The 18,332-nt window shown below is 41.0% G+C and overlaps 1 protein-coding gene across 2 annotated transcripts; it reads right to left on the bottom strand.

The window, feature by feature from the left end:
• Positions 1 to 820: 820 nt before the first annotated feature.
• On the bottom strand, positions 821 to 16,192 carry ZNF330 (zinc finger protein 330). 2 transcript variants are annotated; one of them, XM_075751226.1, is made up of 10 exons: positions 15,781 to 16,192; positions 11,145 to 11,274; positions 10,824 to 10,843; positions 10,638 to 10,708; positions 8,415 to 8,494; positions 6,964 to 7,090; positions 6,101 to 6,205; positions 3,479 to 3,525; positions 2,223 to 2,340; positions 821 to 1,559 (listed from the first exon to the last, which is right to left on the bottom strand). In XM_075751226.1, the coding sequence occupies exons 2-10, from the start codon at positions 11,262 to 11,264 to the stop codon at positions 1,282 to 1,284; spliced, it is 966 nt and encodes a 321-aa protein (XP_075607341.1). In that variant the 5' UTR covers positions 11,265 to 11,274; positions 15,781 to 16,192; the 3' UTR covers positions 821 to 1,281. The 2 variants fall into 2 exon arrangements, with proteins under 2 accessions (XP_075607341.1, XP_075607342.1); XM_075751227.1 differs by having other exon boundaries at positions 15,817 to 16,191.
• Positions 16,193 to 18,332: the final 2,140 nt, after the last annotated feature.

Genomic DNA, 18,332 nt, shown 5'->3' with positions numbered 1-18,332 from the left:
GGCAAATATTAAAAATTATTCTCAACAGGGCATGCTCTGCCAACATAAGATGTTTAGCTGTTAAGAAACAGTAGAGAAAGCACCACAAAATTAGGTAATTCTATCATCAGTTCATATATTTGACAGATAACAAGAAACAGCCCTCTTGCATTTAAGTATGGCATTTAGAAAGCTGGACTAACACTTTAGGGGGCTGCCCTTGAATCTTGATCTGTCTGCTGTTAAAATCTCTACCCTCTCAACATTTCCCTACAGGAGAAAACTACTGTCACTTAGCTGTGTAGATTAACAAGTTGGCTTTCAAATTGGAATCACTGCAGACACTTCTGCAAGTGTCACCTCCTCAGCTCAGCTGTGCTGGTCACTTGCCTCGTACCAGCACAGAAGGGTATTTGAACCCCCTGCTTTGAACCCCCTTGTCTTCTTACCTTATCAATTCATATACAGGGGTTGTTTACTATCAATTTTTTTTATTTGTCTGTACCATGTGCAAGGAAAAGAGTTGAAGGCTAGGCACAGAAGAAACCAGTCTCTTTTTGACCGAATGAGAAATTGTCTTACAGATTTTAGTGGCAGAGAGGATACACCAACATTTTTATTGCAATAAAATTTTTGTTCTAGGGTGCACTTGTAATGACTGCATGTAGCCCACTGATTAATAGCTAATACTAAAACGCTGGAAGGTAATGTTCAAGTACATAGAGAACTACATTGATCTGCTTTACCTACATATAAAAGGAAGTTATTTAGTGTCAATTTGTACTTTGTATACAACCTGCTTTCCAATTATTCAAGGGAGATCAATATTTATGACAATTCATTAGAGAATGCAGTTGACTTTTATTGTGCAGACAAAAATGCAGTCATCAACCCACCACTACATTAATTTTATGAAATCAGTTAACAAGATTATTGTAAAAAATAACTTAAATTTCTGATGAGCAAATGGAAGCAAGCTGTACAGCTCTTCCATGTTCCTGTATTAATAGCTGAAAATGGCATTGAACCATTATACTCAGTAACTAAAGGACAAAACCACTTCCATTGCTTAGGGGAATAAAAATCTTCCTGTTTTCTCCCCCAGTCCAAACCCAATATTGGTTTATAGCAAAAAAAAAAAAAAAAAATCTCACTTGGAGTTACTGCAGAAGTCCCCCACTCTTAACTCCCTAACTTTGATATGTAAGTACCTGATGGAGCTATCATCCTGGCATGGACACAACTCAAGGGCAGCACTGCTTGGCTCCTTCCGAGGGATTTTACCTTGCCAGCATACTAAGCTTAATCTTCTGGTTCCTCATAGTGTGCATACCCACTAGCATAGGTCCTTCCTAAATTCAAATTGCTGAATACATCTGTGGTCTCAGTATCGGAATCCTTCCCTCCCTCATCATTGTCATCTTCATCATCATCTTCTGCTTCATATTCATCATATTCATCCTCACGGTCACCTGCATCTCCAGCCTTGCTGGAGGAGAGGCTCTTCCAGTAGGCATCATAACCAGAAGCTCCATCTGCGTCTTCGCCTCCGGTCTGTCGGCCAAACTTCAGAGAACGTGCTGTAGGCAGAGAAAAATCATCATGTTCTCACCCCTCAACAGCAATTTGAGCTGAGCATCTGACATTTCTTTTCTGTCCTTTCTCACTACTCAGCAAAGAGCATACAATGTTAAGACAGCCTTTTTCTAAACCTGACATTTTCAGATTTAATCCTTACTCTCTGTCAGAACCTTTCTGCTACACAGTGTGTCCCCCTGCAGCCAAGTTTGTATAAACAATAAAATAAGAGTTTCAGGATAAACCTCTGGTACTCTAGCCAAGAAAACCTGTGATTGGATGTGCTTCGCAGACACAATATGTATTGCGATTTATTCAAGAGTGGTTGAGGTAGATTGTATGCGTGTCATCAAACTGCACTTTGAAATTCATCAGCCAGCTTCTTGTAGATGAAATAAAGGCTTAAGCAGTGATTATTTTTTTGCAATATTCCATAACTAAAATCTCAAACTAAACAGAAGCTTCACTGTGTTGCAATCAATTAATGATAAAGAATGAGAGACTGCTCAATTCTAGAACTAAGAAACACAAAGTTTTTCCCAACACAAACGCAGCAAAGCTTTACAGAACAATTGAAAGTAATTGGACTTTACTCAGCGTTCCTATGCAGAAAAGTAGACACCAGTGGTACTTGTATTGCTTGTTAGCTAGAGAAACAGGCTTACTTGACATGCTCAGATCTTTTGTCTGCTGAGTTTCATGGCCACACTTAGGGCAGGGAGGCTCTTTTCCTTTTTCCTGCTTGAAAACCTTACTTCGCACATGATCGTCACAAAAACAAGCCTGTGGGGTGAAAGGAGAATAAAAAGTTTAAATGTTTTAATCATAGAAGCATAGTCTTCAGCAAGAAGCAAGCAAAAAAGTGTCTAACAGCAGCAGGATTTTCTGGCTGGGATTAAAATTTAATGAGCTCTATCTGCAGTAGAACTGGAGTCTGTGCACAGAGCAACCACTTCTGTGTTGAATGTAGTTTCGTGGCTTCCTGGGGAAGAGGCTGAATAAAAGCGCTAATAAACAAGTAGAAAAAGTAACATACTCAAGGACTGGATTACAGTGCTGCCCACAAGGAGCCTGGCAAACTTTGGTTTACAGTGACAAGCTTAAATAAAATACAGTCAGAGATGTATGCCAGAACATAACGATGCAGTGACCTGAAGGCAAGAATTAGAGATTGAAATTTCACGTGTTGAGCACCAGGGTGCCAGTGAAGGTATCTGGAGAAAGGAACAATTTGGAATATGAAATCGATGCCATGGGAGACTGCAGGGAAACATGTGGAGGGTAGGAAGAGTAAGAGCGGGCAATGAACCAGCACCATGAGAATCTAAGCAATGCTGATGATGAAGCAGGTGGAACTTTTTATACAAAATTACTTCTGAGTGTGTAAAACCAAATGTGTGATGTCAACAGATTAGCCTGTGCATGTGTAAAACTGGATTAGCTGTGGAGATGTAGATCCAGGCTGCAATGTTTTCTGGTCAGATTATCACTTGACTGTTTTTAAAAAAAAACAAAAAAACCCAAAAAAAACCAAACAAAAAAACCCCTTTTTTTGTCTTCATTCTATGCTGGATCAAAACATATTCTAAAGCTTTGGGTTCTGTTCAAGACCAAGGATTTGCTTTGTTTTGAAAAGGCCCAAACATGGTCCAGCCCCAATTTAGACACAGAGGGCTGGCCAAAGTGAAGAGCACCTCACCTGGCATAAGGATGCACAACAGTGGCTTGTGGTTAACAGGCACGCACAGATTGAAGCCCTTTTGTCCCCTGTAAGTCTGCCCCAGGCTTCAGAAACCAATACAAATGTATGAACATCTTTTTAATAATGTAGAGGAAGACAAGAAAAGGCTTGATACCAGCCTTGGAGGCTAAGGACAACAACTTTAAAATCATAACTACTTGCAACTGCTTTACTGTTTACCTTACAACGCAGGCATGAATGCTGCCCAAGCCTGTTACAGGAAACACCTGTTGGAGAAAATCAATATGTAAAATTCAGTACTTGGAAACTGCAGATCTGTGATGTTTTTAAAACCTTGTAAAAGTATGTAATAATGTAACTGAGGCATTTATTTTTAATTCCCTGACACAACTGCCCTTTGGCAACACAAATCAGTCATTTTACCATACAGTACCAATTCACTAGATTTTTTTCAAGTCTAAGCCTCATTGCAATAATGTAATTTGACACAAAAAGTAAAAGTTGAAGAGGGGGAAAAAGTTTGGAAACTCAAGAAGTAGTTAGACTTTTAAAAACAGAAGTTTCAGAACCAATTTGGTATTAAGTGATCATCTTTTCCTTTTCTCAGAATGTCAAAAGAAGGAGTGCTAGCGTTTTACAGTCACTTTAAACAATGCCATGGCAGCCTTTAATACCTTTATCTCATTTAAATGGAATGTAAGAACCCTTAAAGCTTCCAAACTTCCAAACCTAGAACAGTTTTCTTTTTTTGTTCTGTATTTCCTGTCATGTCCTCTGGAAATGTGCTTTATTGCCCACAACTTCATATAAAAATCTATTAAACTGTGTTAAAGAATTATAGCTGGTACATGAGCTCTAAAGAGCAGAATCAGCATTCAAAAATCTAACTTGTCTTGAAGCTTCAAACGGGTGTCTTTACCCCACTAGAGGGAGTATAGTAAAGGCAACCACACAGGAATTGGCAGCAACGCGAAGCTGGGGGAATACTTACTCCTCAAGAAGCAGTAATATGTATTTTATCGGTCTCTGTACAAGTACTTGTTCCCTTCTACCTTGCCTTACCCTTGTGACAATAAAGGTTTTGAATCTGAAGTAATAAATATCATGAGTTCTCCACATGAGCAGGACAGCTGTGGGATTTAGCGCTCTGTCATGTGTTTAAAGATAGAATTGGAAATGCTAATGCATATATATTCAAACATTTCTGGAGTATCTGCACTTTCCATCACTATCAGAGAAGTTTTTTAAAGTAACACTACCTTTTCACAGCTAGAATGGGATTTAGATGACAGTTGCATGACCACATTCAAAGTTCATGTATTCTGTAAAAGTTCAGGTTTTATAATCTTGTTACCACACACTGACAAAAATCCTGCCTCTCTACCAAGACTGCACTGTGCCATGAAACGTGGAACACAGTGAAAACCCTCAAAAAAGCTATTTCTTTATTCAGGGTGTGACATCACATCTGTGAACTAAAAGCTTCCAACAATCACTGAAAAAACATTCTTGCAGAACAGCTGTCGCCGCTTCAATATTGCTATGCAGGAAGATATTCTGGCCGAATACATCAAGGGAAGCTAATCAAGGCTTAGAAAATAGCTGGCTGGGAAAAAAAGGATGGGAGATGAAAAGGAGATAAGAGATTTCTAAAGACACAGACTATAACATTGAAATCAACAAATATTCTGAATTGGGAGAAATCAATTAGGACAAGAGATTAGTCAGTTCTGAAGAAAACAGTCTTATACATGATAAAGAGCACCTTGAATTTCTATAATAAGGATTGAAAATGTTATAATAGCCAAAATACAGGCATACAAGTTTTGGAAAGGACAGATGCTTGTCTCATGGGATAAACCAAATAGTAGTTAATGGTGGGTAGAAAAATACTTCTACAAAAGATTAGTTATTCAAACATGCATAGTCTTGGTTTGTGTTTTGTTTTGTGGGGTTTTTTTTAACTTCCCTTGAAGCTTCTGTTTCAGCCACAGATGAGTAGTGGACTGGCAAAGTCAGGCATGGCCATCTTGTCCTCAGACAAATACCAGTTTCGGTCCATACAATTAATTGGAAGTTCAAAAGGACATAAAGTCTTCAGCTACCTGTTGGTTACTCAGTAAAAGTGGACATGTATCAACGTTTGATACATTACTGACACACATGTCCGCTGGTCAGTGGACTAACACTGAATTGATGCTGCTCTGGATGAACACTAGTTTTGTTACTTCCTTCAGTGCTCACCCTGTCTCCCTGAATCAGACGATGACCGCTTCCTGAGGCACGGCCTTCCTCAGGATGTGTTGCTTTCACACAATTGGCAGGTGCAAACCCTTCACCAACATACAGGCCATCCACAGCAACCTGGGAAAGTTTAGCCGGACTAACACAGGTGGTATTATTTAAGGCAGCTGTTTTCCATAAGGAACAGCTATCTAGAAATAGCTCATCATATGGTCAGAAGACTGGAAGAGAGCTCCTTCTTGCCTGCAGAGCTTTGTGGAGTTAAAAAAAGCAGCAGCAGCAATTCTAGCAGTTTTGCTGCAGTCCTGCAACTTTAGAGACTGCTGGCTCCTGCAAAGGCAACTTCCCTTGGGAGGCATCTAAGAGCCAGGCAGGGAAACAACTGCCATGTGCAATCTGGCAAGGAGGAAGGTCAGAGACAAAAGCTCTAGCCTAGTTAACTGGGTATCAAAAGCAGGCACAGAAGAAACAGGCCCTTTCCTCCAGTGGTGGCAAAAGCTATTTGGAAAAGGTGATGGAGAGTATTCTGGAGCACAGAGGAAGCAATTGGAGAGTCTGCTTACCTGTGCTGAAAGGGACTGTGAATAACTAACTTACATTTAAATGTCTCTGCTTCCAGAACTTGGCAGCTGGCTTGATGTTCAAACTGATCATCTTCACAGAGGAAATTGTGGCAAAAAGAGCAGGCAAATATTCTGCCTCCTGAAAGATTTATCAAGGCAAAATAATCAGCAATGGACATAGACATGAAGTTCTGCTCTGTAAACAATTTAGGCAGTAGTTTTGACTGAAGACCAGTTCTCCCTTCTGTCACAAATGCTTCAACAAAGTCCTAAATTAGTCACTGCCATCCATTATTGCACTGAAAAATACCACGTATCCTACCATACAAGACAGCATATATATAAAGCAAGTATTACTCCTGGTCCTTCTCTTCATTTTCATTTGACTATGGCATTAAGTGTTTTTCTTCAATCAGATCACATTTTCTCTCATCCAGTCTCCTTCCCTCCCACCCCTCACTTCTGATGCACACTTGAAATAAACACTTTAAAGGATTCCACAAATAGAGATCAGTATGGTTTGCTAAGCAATTGGGAATCCAAATACCTCTACTAGCGCAGATGAATGGAGCGGGAATGGCAGAAAATTGTGTGTTGACAATCTGATGTAGTGCTTAATTATGTGAAGCACTCTGCTGATAGGACAGTTAATACTTTAGATTGCGTAACCATCCCCAAATTGAGCACTGTATGTTCCCAAGCAGGCCATTTACATTCCCCACTGTAGAAGCTCTATTTTTAAAATGGGGAGAATGCCTTGCTTTGAATAAATATACTGCAAGGGCTAATCAGTGAAGATTAAAAAAGCTATGTTAAGAAGATAAGTATAATAACCTAAGCAATGTGAGGAGAAAAGTATCATTTAGATTTTCTTATTTTTAAGTGTGAGCAACCTACCGTGGTCCCAGACGCTTCTTTCGCACTCAATACATTCTGCATCTGCGAGAGGGCAGATACATGCGTGTGTGCTGAGGCACTTCCTCCCGTGACACACCCAAGCTTCACAGAAATCACAGATTGCCCCCTGCAATTACAAAAAGATACCATCTTGGGACTTCTGCAGTACCTAGAGAGACTCTTATTCCATAACCCTGAATGTATCAAAGTAACCATTCTCTCAGTGGGCTCATTCCAGTTGAGTGAAACAGTATGAACCACATCTGTATTCCTACCAAGCTGCTCCACAGGTCATCTTGTTTGTTTGATATTCACTTCTGCAGGATTAAATATAACACAAAATAACTTGTTTTTTTCCTTTTCTGTTTCTCACATTTCCTATCTTAAATCATATGCATGAAAATTGTGTCCTCCAGCTGAAACCTGAGATCCATAAATGATAACAATGTTCTGGCAAAAATGCAATTTCCAAAAAGACCTGAAAAATGCCACTGGATTCTTACAGCTGAAATCACTCATTTGGATTTTAAACCATGCTATATTAGAACACAAGCTCCACAGAAAGCAAAGATCGAATAACTCATTAGAAATAAGTTAGACCCCTTCACTTTCATTTTGATTAAACTAAAAGATCTATACATCAACTATCCCTTAATTGTAGCATTTAAGAAGCTGCCTCAGCTCATATATAACAAACTATCATGTGCATGAGGTGCACACAAAACTAAGAAAACAATGGTGAATCTAAATTAAGTGTTGATGACAATACTACATCAGTGAACACATGGAATGAGTTTAGAACTTCAGACTGGCAAGGCTGGCTGTGTTACTGAGGAGCTGACTGCCAACATGAGGCAGAAACAGGACAGATGTTTAGTCCATACAGCGTTTAATCCAGAGGCTATGACATGTCATACCTTGCTTTCCAGAATGGAGTAATTAACTTGTTCTTCTAAGCACAAAAATTCAAAGGTGAGAAGCTATGAATATCTCTGCTAAGAGCCCAAATGATTTATTTTTTTTTAAATGAAATTCCCCCCTAATGCCATGGAACGGATTCCTCTCTGTGATACTGATGGTCTCTGCAATACTGAGAAGACAGCACCAAAAGTCCACTAGTTTCTACAGAATGATCCTAGATTTTAATGGAGACTGGGAATTGGCTATGGGGCACATAAGCTCCCGTGCTGTTACTGCATGTGCTTAGGGCCTGCCACTGACACATGTGCTGGATGCTAACAGATCTGTGTTGGAGTTTGCAGGAGTTGAATCTAAAAATGCAAAATTTGCGTTTCCAGTATAAGGGAAAAATCAGTTTGTGATGGTAAGATGAGGAAAAAAAACTTGGCATGGTACATGCTACCATTACACAAATCTGCTTATCTTTTTTCAATAAGACTTGCATAGAATACTCTCATAGTGCAAAAAAGGCTATAATTTTGTATACATACCACCATTGCTAGTCCGGTACTGTACACACCAGCATGTTTTATAACACAGTCGGAAGACTTCATCATGCATTTGGTTTTTCCTGTTTAAAGAAAAAAGGCAAGCAACAAGAAGAAAAACTATATAAAAATCCCCCCAAAATAGAATGAATGTTCATGTAAGAGCAGTACTTAAACCAAATGCCTGTGCTTAATTGTAAATCTAGGTAAAAATAATACAAACAAATGTCTGCAACCCACCCTCGCATCTCCCTTAGATCAAATTAATTATTGTCTGTTTTCAGCCAAACTCTCTTGCCCTAGTTCTGAGATAAGGCAATGTGTTGTCTTGCTCTATGTTTTGAAGCATTGGCAAGAATTTCAAATGCTAAAACAAACCAAAGAACAAAACTAAGGTGAAAGTCAAGCAATGACATCTTAAAAAGTTGCATTTAAAACCGCTGCTAGTTCTGTCCCACCATAAAAGCAGTATGCACTGTGTGCAAGACTGAGGCCCTGTGAAAAAAACATGTGCACCTGATTATTTAATTACTTAGATATTTGTGGGGTTTTAGTGGTGGTTGTTTTTTTTCTTTTTCAAAACTTCTACAGAGATTACTTCCTAGACAGAATAATTCCCTTTAAATGCAGGGAATGGGTGGGAGAAAAAGCCACAGTCTGCGCTTAAAAGTCATTCTGACACAAGCAAGCAGTTAGGGTGACAGCTTTCCCCTACTCCTTGCCTCTGACATAAATGGCTCTACCAGAAACATCCACACTCTGTATGCAGTTATAGAAGCAAAAAAAAATCTTGTAGTTAGCCCAGGCTACTGCAATGGAGTTTTATCACTGATTTAAGCTGCCCTGCCACAGGCCCTATTGCCTGCTCAGAGAAACCAACAAAAGGGTGCTCCCTGCAAACTCATTCAAGAGCTGACAAAACCAAATTCTACTCTGAAAATGTAATTAAATCCCAGTATGCAGCAGCAGAGTTGTGTATTAAATCACACCTCAGATACCAAATGGGACTTGGGGGGTGAGGAAGGACCAGTGGGGGGCTGAGCTGGGCAGTGTGAGGTGGTAGGGGTATTACTGGGTCTGGAGCACTGCAATACAGCTACCTTGCTCCCATCCCTCAGGAAATTATCCAAGAAACATGCTGTTGGTTTACAGGGGCTGTCCCCGACACTTGATTAAGCACCAAACTGCTCTAATGGTCTCTGTCTTGGAAAACCCTGGGACTCAGTACAATTTTGTGATTGTTATTAGGAATGCTTCTCCTCCAGAAACGTACTGCAGATCAAGATAAATTCAACACACACGAGTCAACTTCAGATGTATAATGTACTGTAAGATAGACAGCATGTTTTTAGTACTTCACTGCATGATGACAGGAGGAAGACTTAGGAAGGATGATGCACTGCCATTGCACACTAGCAGCCTGGCTTCCAGAAATGCTCAGTACCTGCAGGTCCCAACAAAGGCACTGGAAGCTGCAGGTGTCAGCAGCTCTGACAGTCAAGCTACAAAACAGCCAAACTGCTTAATGACAAATTGAAAATCTGCAAGGATGCATTTAAACAGTAAAACCCCGAAATTCACCTCAAGGTATGAAATTATCAACATTCCCTGCAAGTAAGCAGCTGGTTTTGTTTTGTTGGTTTTTTGAAAAGGCATTTTAGCCCGATTCAGAGCTGAGTTCTGTCACTTCAGAGTCCTCCTCTTCCGATTTCAAAGCATCAGCCCTCTAGCACATATAAATAACATGAGCAGCATATTACATTACAAAACCACGCAAGGTGAATAATGTACTGCTGCTTTAATTGCTATTAAACTGATCAGAAATTATATCACCCCTAAAAAGCATTTTTTATTAGCGCCTTGCTGGCAGTCAGGGTGTTTTTAACTTTGCTGCTGTTATGAAACAATACTCCACATGGTCAATCTAGGGAAATGGTCAGTCAGATGTTCGCAAACTTAAAAGCCAGTGAGACAAATTCTTCTGCTGATCAAATACTGAAGACAAGTCCATAACTCAGACTCGCAGACCTCAGGGGGTCAGAGGCATACACATTAGTGCATGATCAAGCAAGATCTCTCCTCAAGGAGGATATTCACAGCAGATTGAAAAGATCCTGCTCCAAAAATCACCAAGGTATTATAAGACAAAGGTATTCTAACTGCTGAGAGTTTAACACCACAAACAGGACTGTGGATAGCAGGTTTTTGTTCATTATTTCTACTTACCACACTGTGCACAAATGGGTAATTTTTGAACAGAGTTACAGAAGTAGCAAAAAGCTCTATTCTTCTGTCGTCTATGCACATGGAGGGGAAAAAAAAAAGCAAGCAAGCATTAAAAAAAAGGCCTGTAAAATGTTTGAAACCAATTAATATGAAACTACTGGTTTGAGAAGAGGAAGAAATACTTACCTTTGGCACTTATCACATTCCTAAAGAAAAGACATAAAATATTGGTAATTATTTTTATTCTAGGTAAAATATATAAAATTTACAGACCCCACAGGGACTCTGAATTAAGTTCTGATTAGGAACCAAACTTTTTATTCAAGCATTATAGCTCTGATGCAAATGTAACCTTAAATATAAAAGAAAGATGGCAGGAAGAATGACATTCTAGTGGCATTAAATATTATGTATTTACACATATATTTATACAGTCAATGTATTATCACTGGCTTTACATAATTTAGAATCAAGTACTGTAATATAAAATACTTTAGGTTATTTTACCATTGAAGCATTACAAGGATGTTTGGCTAAATCTATGTTGGCTCTTGAAGCTCTTATCTGCTTTTCACGTTCACGACGGTTCTCAGCTTTCTTACGAGCACCAGTCTTCTTTTTAGGCATTTTTCACTCTCTGTTGGGGGAAAAATATGAATGCACACAAAACTATGGATGTAAATACATGGCTACACACGACACATCCAGCACTAAAACTGGATCTTGGAGTTCCCATGTTAACTGCGCTTCATCTCCATTTATTTCCTATTCTGAAAGTTTCTTTTCAAATGTAGAATAAGAGGCCAGTCCCTTAGGAAGAGTCATGTCATGAACCATTAAGAATCTTGTGATCTGGAAAGGACTTTACTGTTTTAACTATCTTTGAAGTGTTTTGCCTTAAAAAACCTCTATGTTTTGTAGATTTGTTTGTGATGGGCATCTCTGGTTTTGCTTTGCCTTGTCTATTTAATAAGGACAATATTCAGCTCATTTTCTTTCACTTCTCTCTCTTCTCATGCTCACTAACTACTTCAATCAGTTAAAAGCATTCTTCAGGTAAGCAAATCGTGGTGTACTGCAAAAATGCAAATTTCACATTTCATGAAGGCTTAGAAAACAAAATGCCATTATATAGATTTAAGAGCTATGACAAATGGATGTTTGTGCTGCTTATTTATCATTCTAGCACATTAACAATAATGAAGAGATGAGCATGCATTGCTTTGAAGATGCCAGTGCTTCCCAAGAAGGGTTTACACTAATTCCATCTGGTTCAACGCATGGTCTAGCTTAACGTTCTGGGAGGGAACCAATGCACACAGTGGTGAGACCATCAGGTAATCAATCAGACCACTGCTCTCTTGTCATCTCCACAATGAACTCTGCAGTACTCGCATATGCTTAGTTTACTCTGTGTTTATAACAAATTAGGCAAGTATTATCTTGACTTCATGAAATGGACAGCTGAGAGATTAAAAGGGTGGTCTGATGTCTTTCGTCAACAGAGGCACTCGAGACACCCTTCCTTATGTTCCATCTTTATCTTCCCCTCATTTCTGCTGATGTAACTGTTGTTGGTGTCACATTCTAAACCAGATACAGGTTAAAAACAAACCCAAAAAACCTAAACCAACAAGCACCCCCAAGGCCCAGATTAGCACAATTTGATGGGGGAGGACAGTGAAAGGGGCAGCAGGGGTATTTGCTTTGGCAAGGCAGCTAAGGAAGAGGCAATTTTTTTGTCTCCACTGACAAAAAAAATTGCCTTATTGAACACAGTTCTAAAAAAACCACTCCCAAGTTTATGGCCCAGGTGGATGCACTTCTTCGTACTGTAGCTACCAAACCATACTTCCTTGCAGATGACAAGATGGGTGAATTTTTGGAAGTGTTCCGCTCTTATTTTGGTAACTCACCACAGTGCTTCTGTTTTGAAAGTCTGGCCTCTCTAGCAAGTTGCCCCAACATATATTGCACTGCACGACTAACCCACAGTTCTTTTAGCTACAAGTACACCTAATGATGCTCCTTGCTCTGCCTCTGATTTCTAAAACTGCAGAAATATACTTTCAAACAATTGATAACTGAGAGTCAAGTGTCATCTTAAAATCTCAGTCTCCACTTGTGGAATTTGAAGAAAATCACTACACACTTGGGGCCTGGCAGAAACCAGCCCACACGATAGGACAGCTCTGCCCAGGCAAGGTTCTGCTGATTCCAGTAGGTCAACGGATGGCTACTGGGGCCACTGGTCTGAGAAAATGGGAGGTACCTGCTCTCCCCAGCCTCATCCCTAACTCCAAGCAGACATGTAGACACGCATGCTGGTATCTATAAGGAGAGCTGCAGCATCCACAGGCAGTGAATTGTACAAGCTTAAACTTGGAAGAAAAATTAGTATCTTTGTTCAAAAGGTCTTATAAAATAAACCCAGAAATCCTAACTTTCCCAAACAAAGAAATATATTGTCCTGACCAAATACTAAAATTTGCTTTTGATAACACACATAAATCAGTTTTCTCACCCTGTAGCATTCTGCACCGTGTTTAAATTGTATTTGTGTCATATTTTGTAGTCAAAATTGTATTGCTGAGTTGCCTGCTAGCAACTGTCATTATTCTAGACCGTGACATTTCTGACACTGGGAGTCCAAGATGAGGTTGCACACTAATTTTCAAGCTGCTTGAATACTGATTTAACAACAGGATCTAATGGTTAGTATTTATACCTTGACTTCTTCACATTACCTCATAATCGAAAGCACCAAAATGACAAACTGTTTTCATGAAAAACACTGTCTCGATGACTACTGAGGACACAGATTATGAAAAATCTTTAAGATGGTAGTTTTTAGAAAGTTGCACTAAACTAAATAACAACAGAACTGCAATGTCAGGTCCTTTTAACAAAGCTATCAACTCAATCCAGGCTTTCAAACAGCATCCAATAAATAACAACAGCCTATAGATCAATATTCTATCACTCTTTCCCTCTGAGCTTCCACTTAAGATGTTTGTTGTCTTTACCCTTTCTAAATTTTTAGGGGATGTATCTTTTTGTTTTCTGACTAGAACTTAATAGTGTTGATGCCAGAAACTATGATAGTAAAAGCTTTGTTTACCTGCAATTCCTGAGTATCTCACCTTTTCAAAGCGCTAATCAGTATTTAAAATGCCTCTGCAGTATGTTCTACCTCCACTTTTGGCAACGCTTCTGTAATCTGAGGCCGATTGATGACCCAAAAATTTATTTAGGCACCCCAACACCGTTACCAAATGCTTGTACAGTAAAGACGCAGTGGAACCTGTCTGCAGTCCAGCTCCCCTGCAGGGTGCACAGGAGAGAAAAGTGCCTCTGGAGGGCCTAAAACAAGAGGCCCACTTATCAAGGAAATGCCTACAGTGAGCTACTTACTTCAGATCTACCTGCTTGAAATACAATGTGAACCTTTTGTCTTTTTGCTGAAAGCAGAGACTTAGTCATGCTAGCATCCTCCTTTTCATCTATGATGCTGTTGTAAGAGAAATTGCCCAGGACACAATAGGTCCATGCCTGGTTCCCTCCTCAGCCCCAAAAAGTATGACCCTGCTGCCCTACAGAGCGTCTGAGCTCCCGAACTGGGGAGCAGTGCTGCACAAGGGGGTTTTCTCCATTTGAAGTTTTATACTCGGGAGCAAAATGCTCCTCCCGAGTGACTGGGTCAGAGCAGCTACAGGAGCAGGCATGACTCTCCAGCTTAATGGCTGATGCTGTGGCACAGCATTTGGTTATCGGGAGGCTGTGTATGAGGTGAGCAGTAGTTCAAAGGAAAAGCCCTAAAATGTGTTGTGTGAGTACTGGGTCCCCAGCACTGTGCCTGTCATTCTGTAAAAGTTTTCACCTACTGTTCCTCACATGCTGCATTATTTGGTAATGTAAACGCAGACAAAGACAGCAGAGTTCCTACCACAGCTCCAAAGACTGCTTGTGTATCTCACCTGATGGTTGTGCTATGTACAACCCATAAACAATGAATGGCATCTAAATTCTGTTGAGGTCATACTATGTCTATGCCATTTTTTTCCCCTCTTGGAGACTGTCCTTGATGAGGTCCCAAAGACACTCACTAAGTCTGCAGCAGACAGAAAAGCAGATTGCACCAGCAGATTTCTGGATCTTCTGTGCTAAACACAACGTTCTCTTGTGTCATATTATCTCATGTGATCTGCTAACCACCCTGCTGTCACAAATATAACAAACAGCTGTAATAAGCTATTCATTTGGGGGCAGGGGAATTGTTGGGTTACTCTTGCCACGCCATGCAAATACTACCACCCAAAAGAGGTTTGCCATATTTCAAGACTTCCTGTACTTGACTATCACAAATAGCTTCTACCTTTGCATATTCATCAAAAGAGAAATCGCGGTAAATTTGCTGGGTCACATGTGATTCCATTCAGAACTCAATAAAATCTCTTCTACTACTTTGCAAGCATTATACATGATTACAATATTTTTTAAAAAAAAATCTGTATTAGCAATATTTCATACTTATGTCGTTCCATAAGTCCAGTCCACGATTTCTTCTAATAACTAAATAATTTTCAAGGCACTGTGATTTCAATGACTTACCCCCTGTCTCAGTAACACGGTGGCTACCTGTACTCTCTGACGGCAGCGTCTGAAGGCTGCCGCGCTGATTAGGGCCCAGATGCGCAGAGATTACCTCAGGCACGTCCCTCACCCATTCCCTCCTCTGGAAACGCACCTCGTCCCCGCCGGGAACGGCTGCGGGAACGGCTGCCTGCCCGCCGGGAACGGCTGCGGGAACGGCTGCCTGCCTGCCTGCCCGCCGGGAACGGCTGCGGGAAGGGCTGCGTGCCTGCCTGCCTGCCGGGAACGGCTGCGGGAACGGCTGCCTGCCTGCCTGCCCGCCGGGAACGGCTGCGGGAAGGGCTGCCTGCCTGCCTGCCTGCCCGCCGGGAACGGCTGCGGGAACGGCTGCCGAGCGTGAGGCCGACGCGCTCCCACGACCTGATTTAAAGCTGTTCCGTGAAACACCCGGAGTAGGCTTGTGTGAAAAACACACATATTGCGGTTTTTCAGCTTTCAGTATTTTACGGTTTTAACTTTTTTTTATTTATTTTTTTTAAAGTATTTTTACCTAGGCCCCCAAACCGTGTCGCAACACCTTTCCGACCTGGATCGCCGTGCTCCGTATTTCTCGGCACTTATCTCTGGGGAAAGCAGCTACCGCTTCGCGCTCTCAAAGGGAGAAGCCGCGGAGGGCCGGCACAGCCGCCGCTCCCTCAGCGTCCCCCGCGCCCACCCGGCTCCAGCGGCCGTGCGGAAGCCGGAAGCGGCGCGGTGCGATGCGCTGCGCTGCCCGCCCGGCCCCGCGCGGCGAAGCGGGAAGGTTCCGAGACGGCCGTTGGGGTCGGAAGGCGGGCTGGCCCCTTCAGGGCCCCGTCCCTGGCGGGAAGCCTCCGTCTCCCGTCCTTCCCCTCGCGGTGAGAAGCGCCGCACGCCCGGCAGGGAGCCGAGGTGCGAGGGGGCAGTGTCGGAGGCACGGCCAGGCGTGCTGGGTAGGGGAAGCTGAAGGGGCAAACCGGGAAGGAGGCAGAGGTGGGGACTGAGGGAGCCGGGAAGGGCTGAGGCTGTGTCTGAGGGGATTCAGGGAGGGAAACGAGTGCCTAAGTAGCAAGTCTGCGCTTTCTCCTCACAGAATGGCAATGTCCGCGGGTTGGACCCAGGAAAGGGCAGGATTTCCACACTGCAGGGAAAGGTGTTGCCAGAGTTTTGGAAGTACACATCATAAAAAATGGTAAATGTATGGATATCAAAGACAGCACTCTGAAGCGGAAGTATTGAGCACCTGCATCTTGTGTACTACTGAGCACTTGGAGTTATAATGCAAACTGCATTTGCATGCATTTGCATCTTCTTGGATTTAAAAAAAAAAAAAGGCCAAAACTGTTACCTCCACATGAATGTCTGTGTCCTGAAGAGAATAATAATTTAAAAAAATCTCTTTTGGTGTTATTTTGGGGGTCCTAATTAACGTAATCTTCCTCCACACTTAAAATACAATGTTGGTTTCAATGTGGAAATAATTGAAAAAGTTTTTATAAGCTGCTTGCATGGATGTTCAGTGGTTGTTCTATCTTAAAATTTTGTTCGCTTTTGCAACCTTTACTTGAGAGACACCAAATGTCAGGGCACAGTAATTGCAACAGTTAGTTGTGATTGTAATTGATTAGGGTTGGCACCTGAAAAGTTACCTCTGATATCTTTCATTAGTGGCTCAATCTGTTTTCAAAATAAAGTATTGTTTAATCTTAATGGTAGGAATACAATGTAGCTTAAAAAGAGAAATAATATCTGTACCAAAAAAAAAAAGCAGTACACAGCTCTGTCTCCTCTGAGGTTATGCAAGTCATACAGATTGACTTGCCCTTCAGAAGGAGAGTTCAGTCTGTTTCTCAGCAATTTCTGCTCATTTCCCAGCTCAGCCACCTGGAGGTCTGTAACCTATCACTGCTTGCTTGAGTTCTGCAAGAGCTGTGAGCTCTGGAGTTTGGTTTGGTTGGCACGCATGAAAGATACTATGTGAGGTGCAAAGGGGTATGAAGTATGTGGTGAAGACAGCTGTATGGACTCACCGCTCCCTTTTCTTTGTATTTACAATGAGCCCTTGCTTAACTCCTCATAAATGGCACACAACACAAGCAGAAATGTAAGGATGTCTTTTTGATTCTTTTTAATATCAAAAGTTCTTCCTACAAGCATATTTATTGCTCTTGTGCATATTGCCTAGAAAACCCTTTGTGAAAATCATTAGATGATGTATCATACAGATACTTAAATGAAGATGAGTGCAAGGATCATGGAGCAATTACGTTCCAGTGTATTTCATAGCCTTTTGCCTAGGAATGGTTCGATATATATTTCATATAAGTAAGTCCTAGGGCACGGTTTTATTTCTTGTGTGCTTTGATCATCATTCACTCAGGTGGGGCAGTTGTATTGCTTCACATTGTACTTGGTCATGTGCTTCTTACTGACAGTTGGCTGCTAGTTATGGAATGTAATTTTGGCTTAATGAGAGAGACAGGTATTCACTGGCCACCACTGCCTTTCCGGGAAGACTCTCTTAACTTTTGTGAGGCTAGGGTTTTATCTCCCACAACAAATTGTTTGCTTGTCATGCTTTTCCTTCAAGATATAGTCTTCACACCAAGTTAGTGGGACACACAGAAAAAAAGCATTGTTAAACAACAAAAGACAAAAATTCATGATGATCACTTAATTGGATGGGTCCCCTTTGTAAGAAAGCGTGTGGAGAAGTCATTTTTAAATATTTTAAATATTGTCAGTAGCCATGGCTACATACTATTTAACTAACAACCAAAGTAGAAAATATGATCTTTTGTGAGACCTTAGAGCTTTCTGTGTGTCATTCTCACTTTTCTTAATGAATGCCATTAATCATTAATTTTCTTTTATTCTGGTTGTGACCATTCTAGTGTGTTTTAGGCAGCCAGGAATGCAAGAAGACAATGAGAATAAATGATATAGCATTGGAAAAAAATACAGACAGAAAGTTTTAATCTATTTTAGAATAATTATCCTAGTCAGCTAGTCTATTTTCATGAATGAATGGACCTGTTGAATAAAGAACTTGTATACATCCACAGACGTGATGATTGCCCTCTC

The sequence above is a fragment of the Balearica regulorum genome, chromosome 4 (assembly GCF_011004875.1).
Source record: "Balearica regulorum gibbericeps isolate bBalReg1 chromosome 4, bBalReg1.pri, whole genome shotgun sequence".
Taxonomy (NCBI): Eukaryota; Metazoa; Chordata; class Aves; order Gruiformes; family Gruidae; genus Balearica; species Balearica regulorum.
This window is presented reverse-complemented; position numbering and strand designations above follow the sequence as displayed.

What these genes read in the sequence shown, in the direction of transcription:
- ZNF330 (XM_075751226.1), bottom strand. Translation starts at nt 11,264, where the DNA reads ATGCCTAAAAAGAAGACTGGTGCTCGTAAGAAAGCTGAGAACCGTCGT. An exon ending in GAATGTGATAAGTGCCAAAG is followed by an intron (nt 10,709 to 10,823) that starts GTAAGTATTTCT and finishes CCATGTGCATAG; the next exon opens with ACGACAGAAGAATAGAGCTT. An exon ending in ATTCATGCCTGCGTTGTAAG is followed by an intron (nt 2,341 to 3,478) that starts GTAAACAGTAAA and finishes TTCACCCCACAG; the next exon opens with GCTTGTTTTTGTGACGATCA.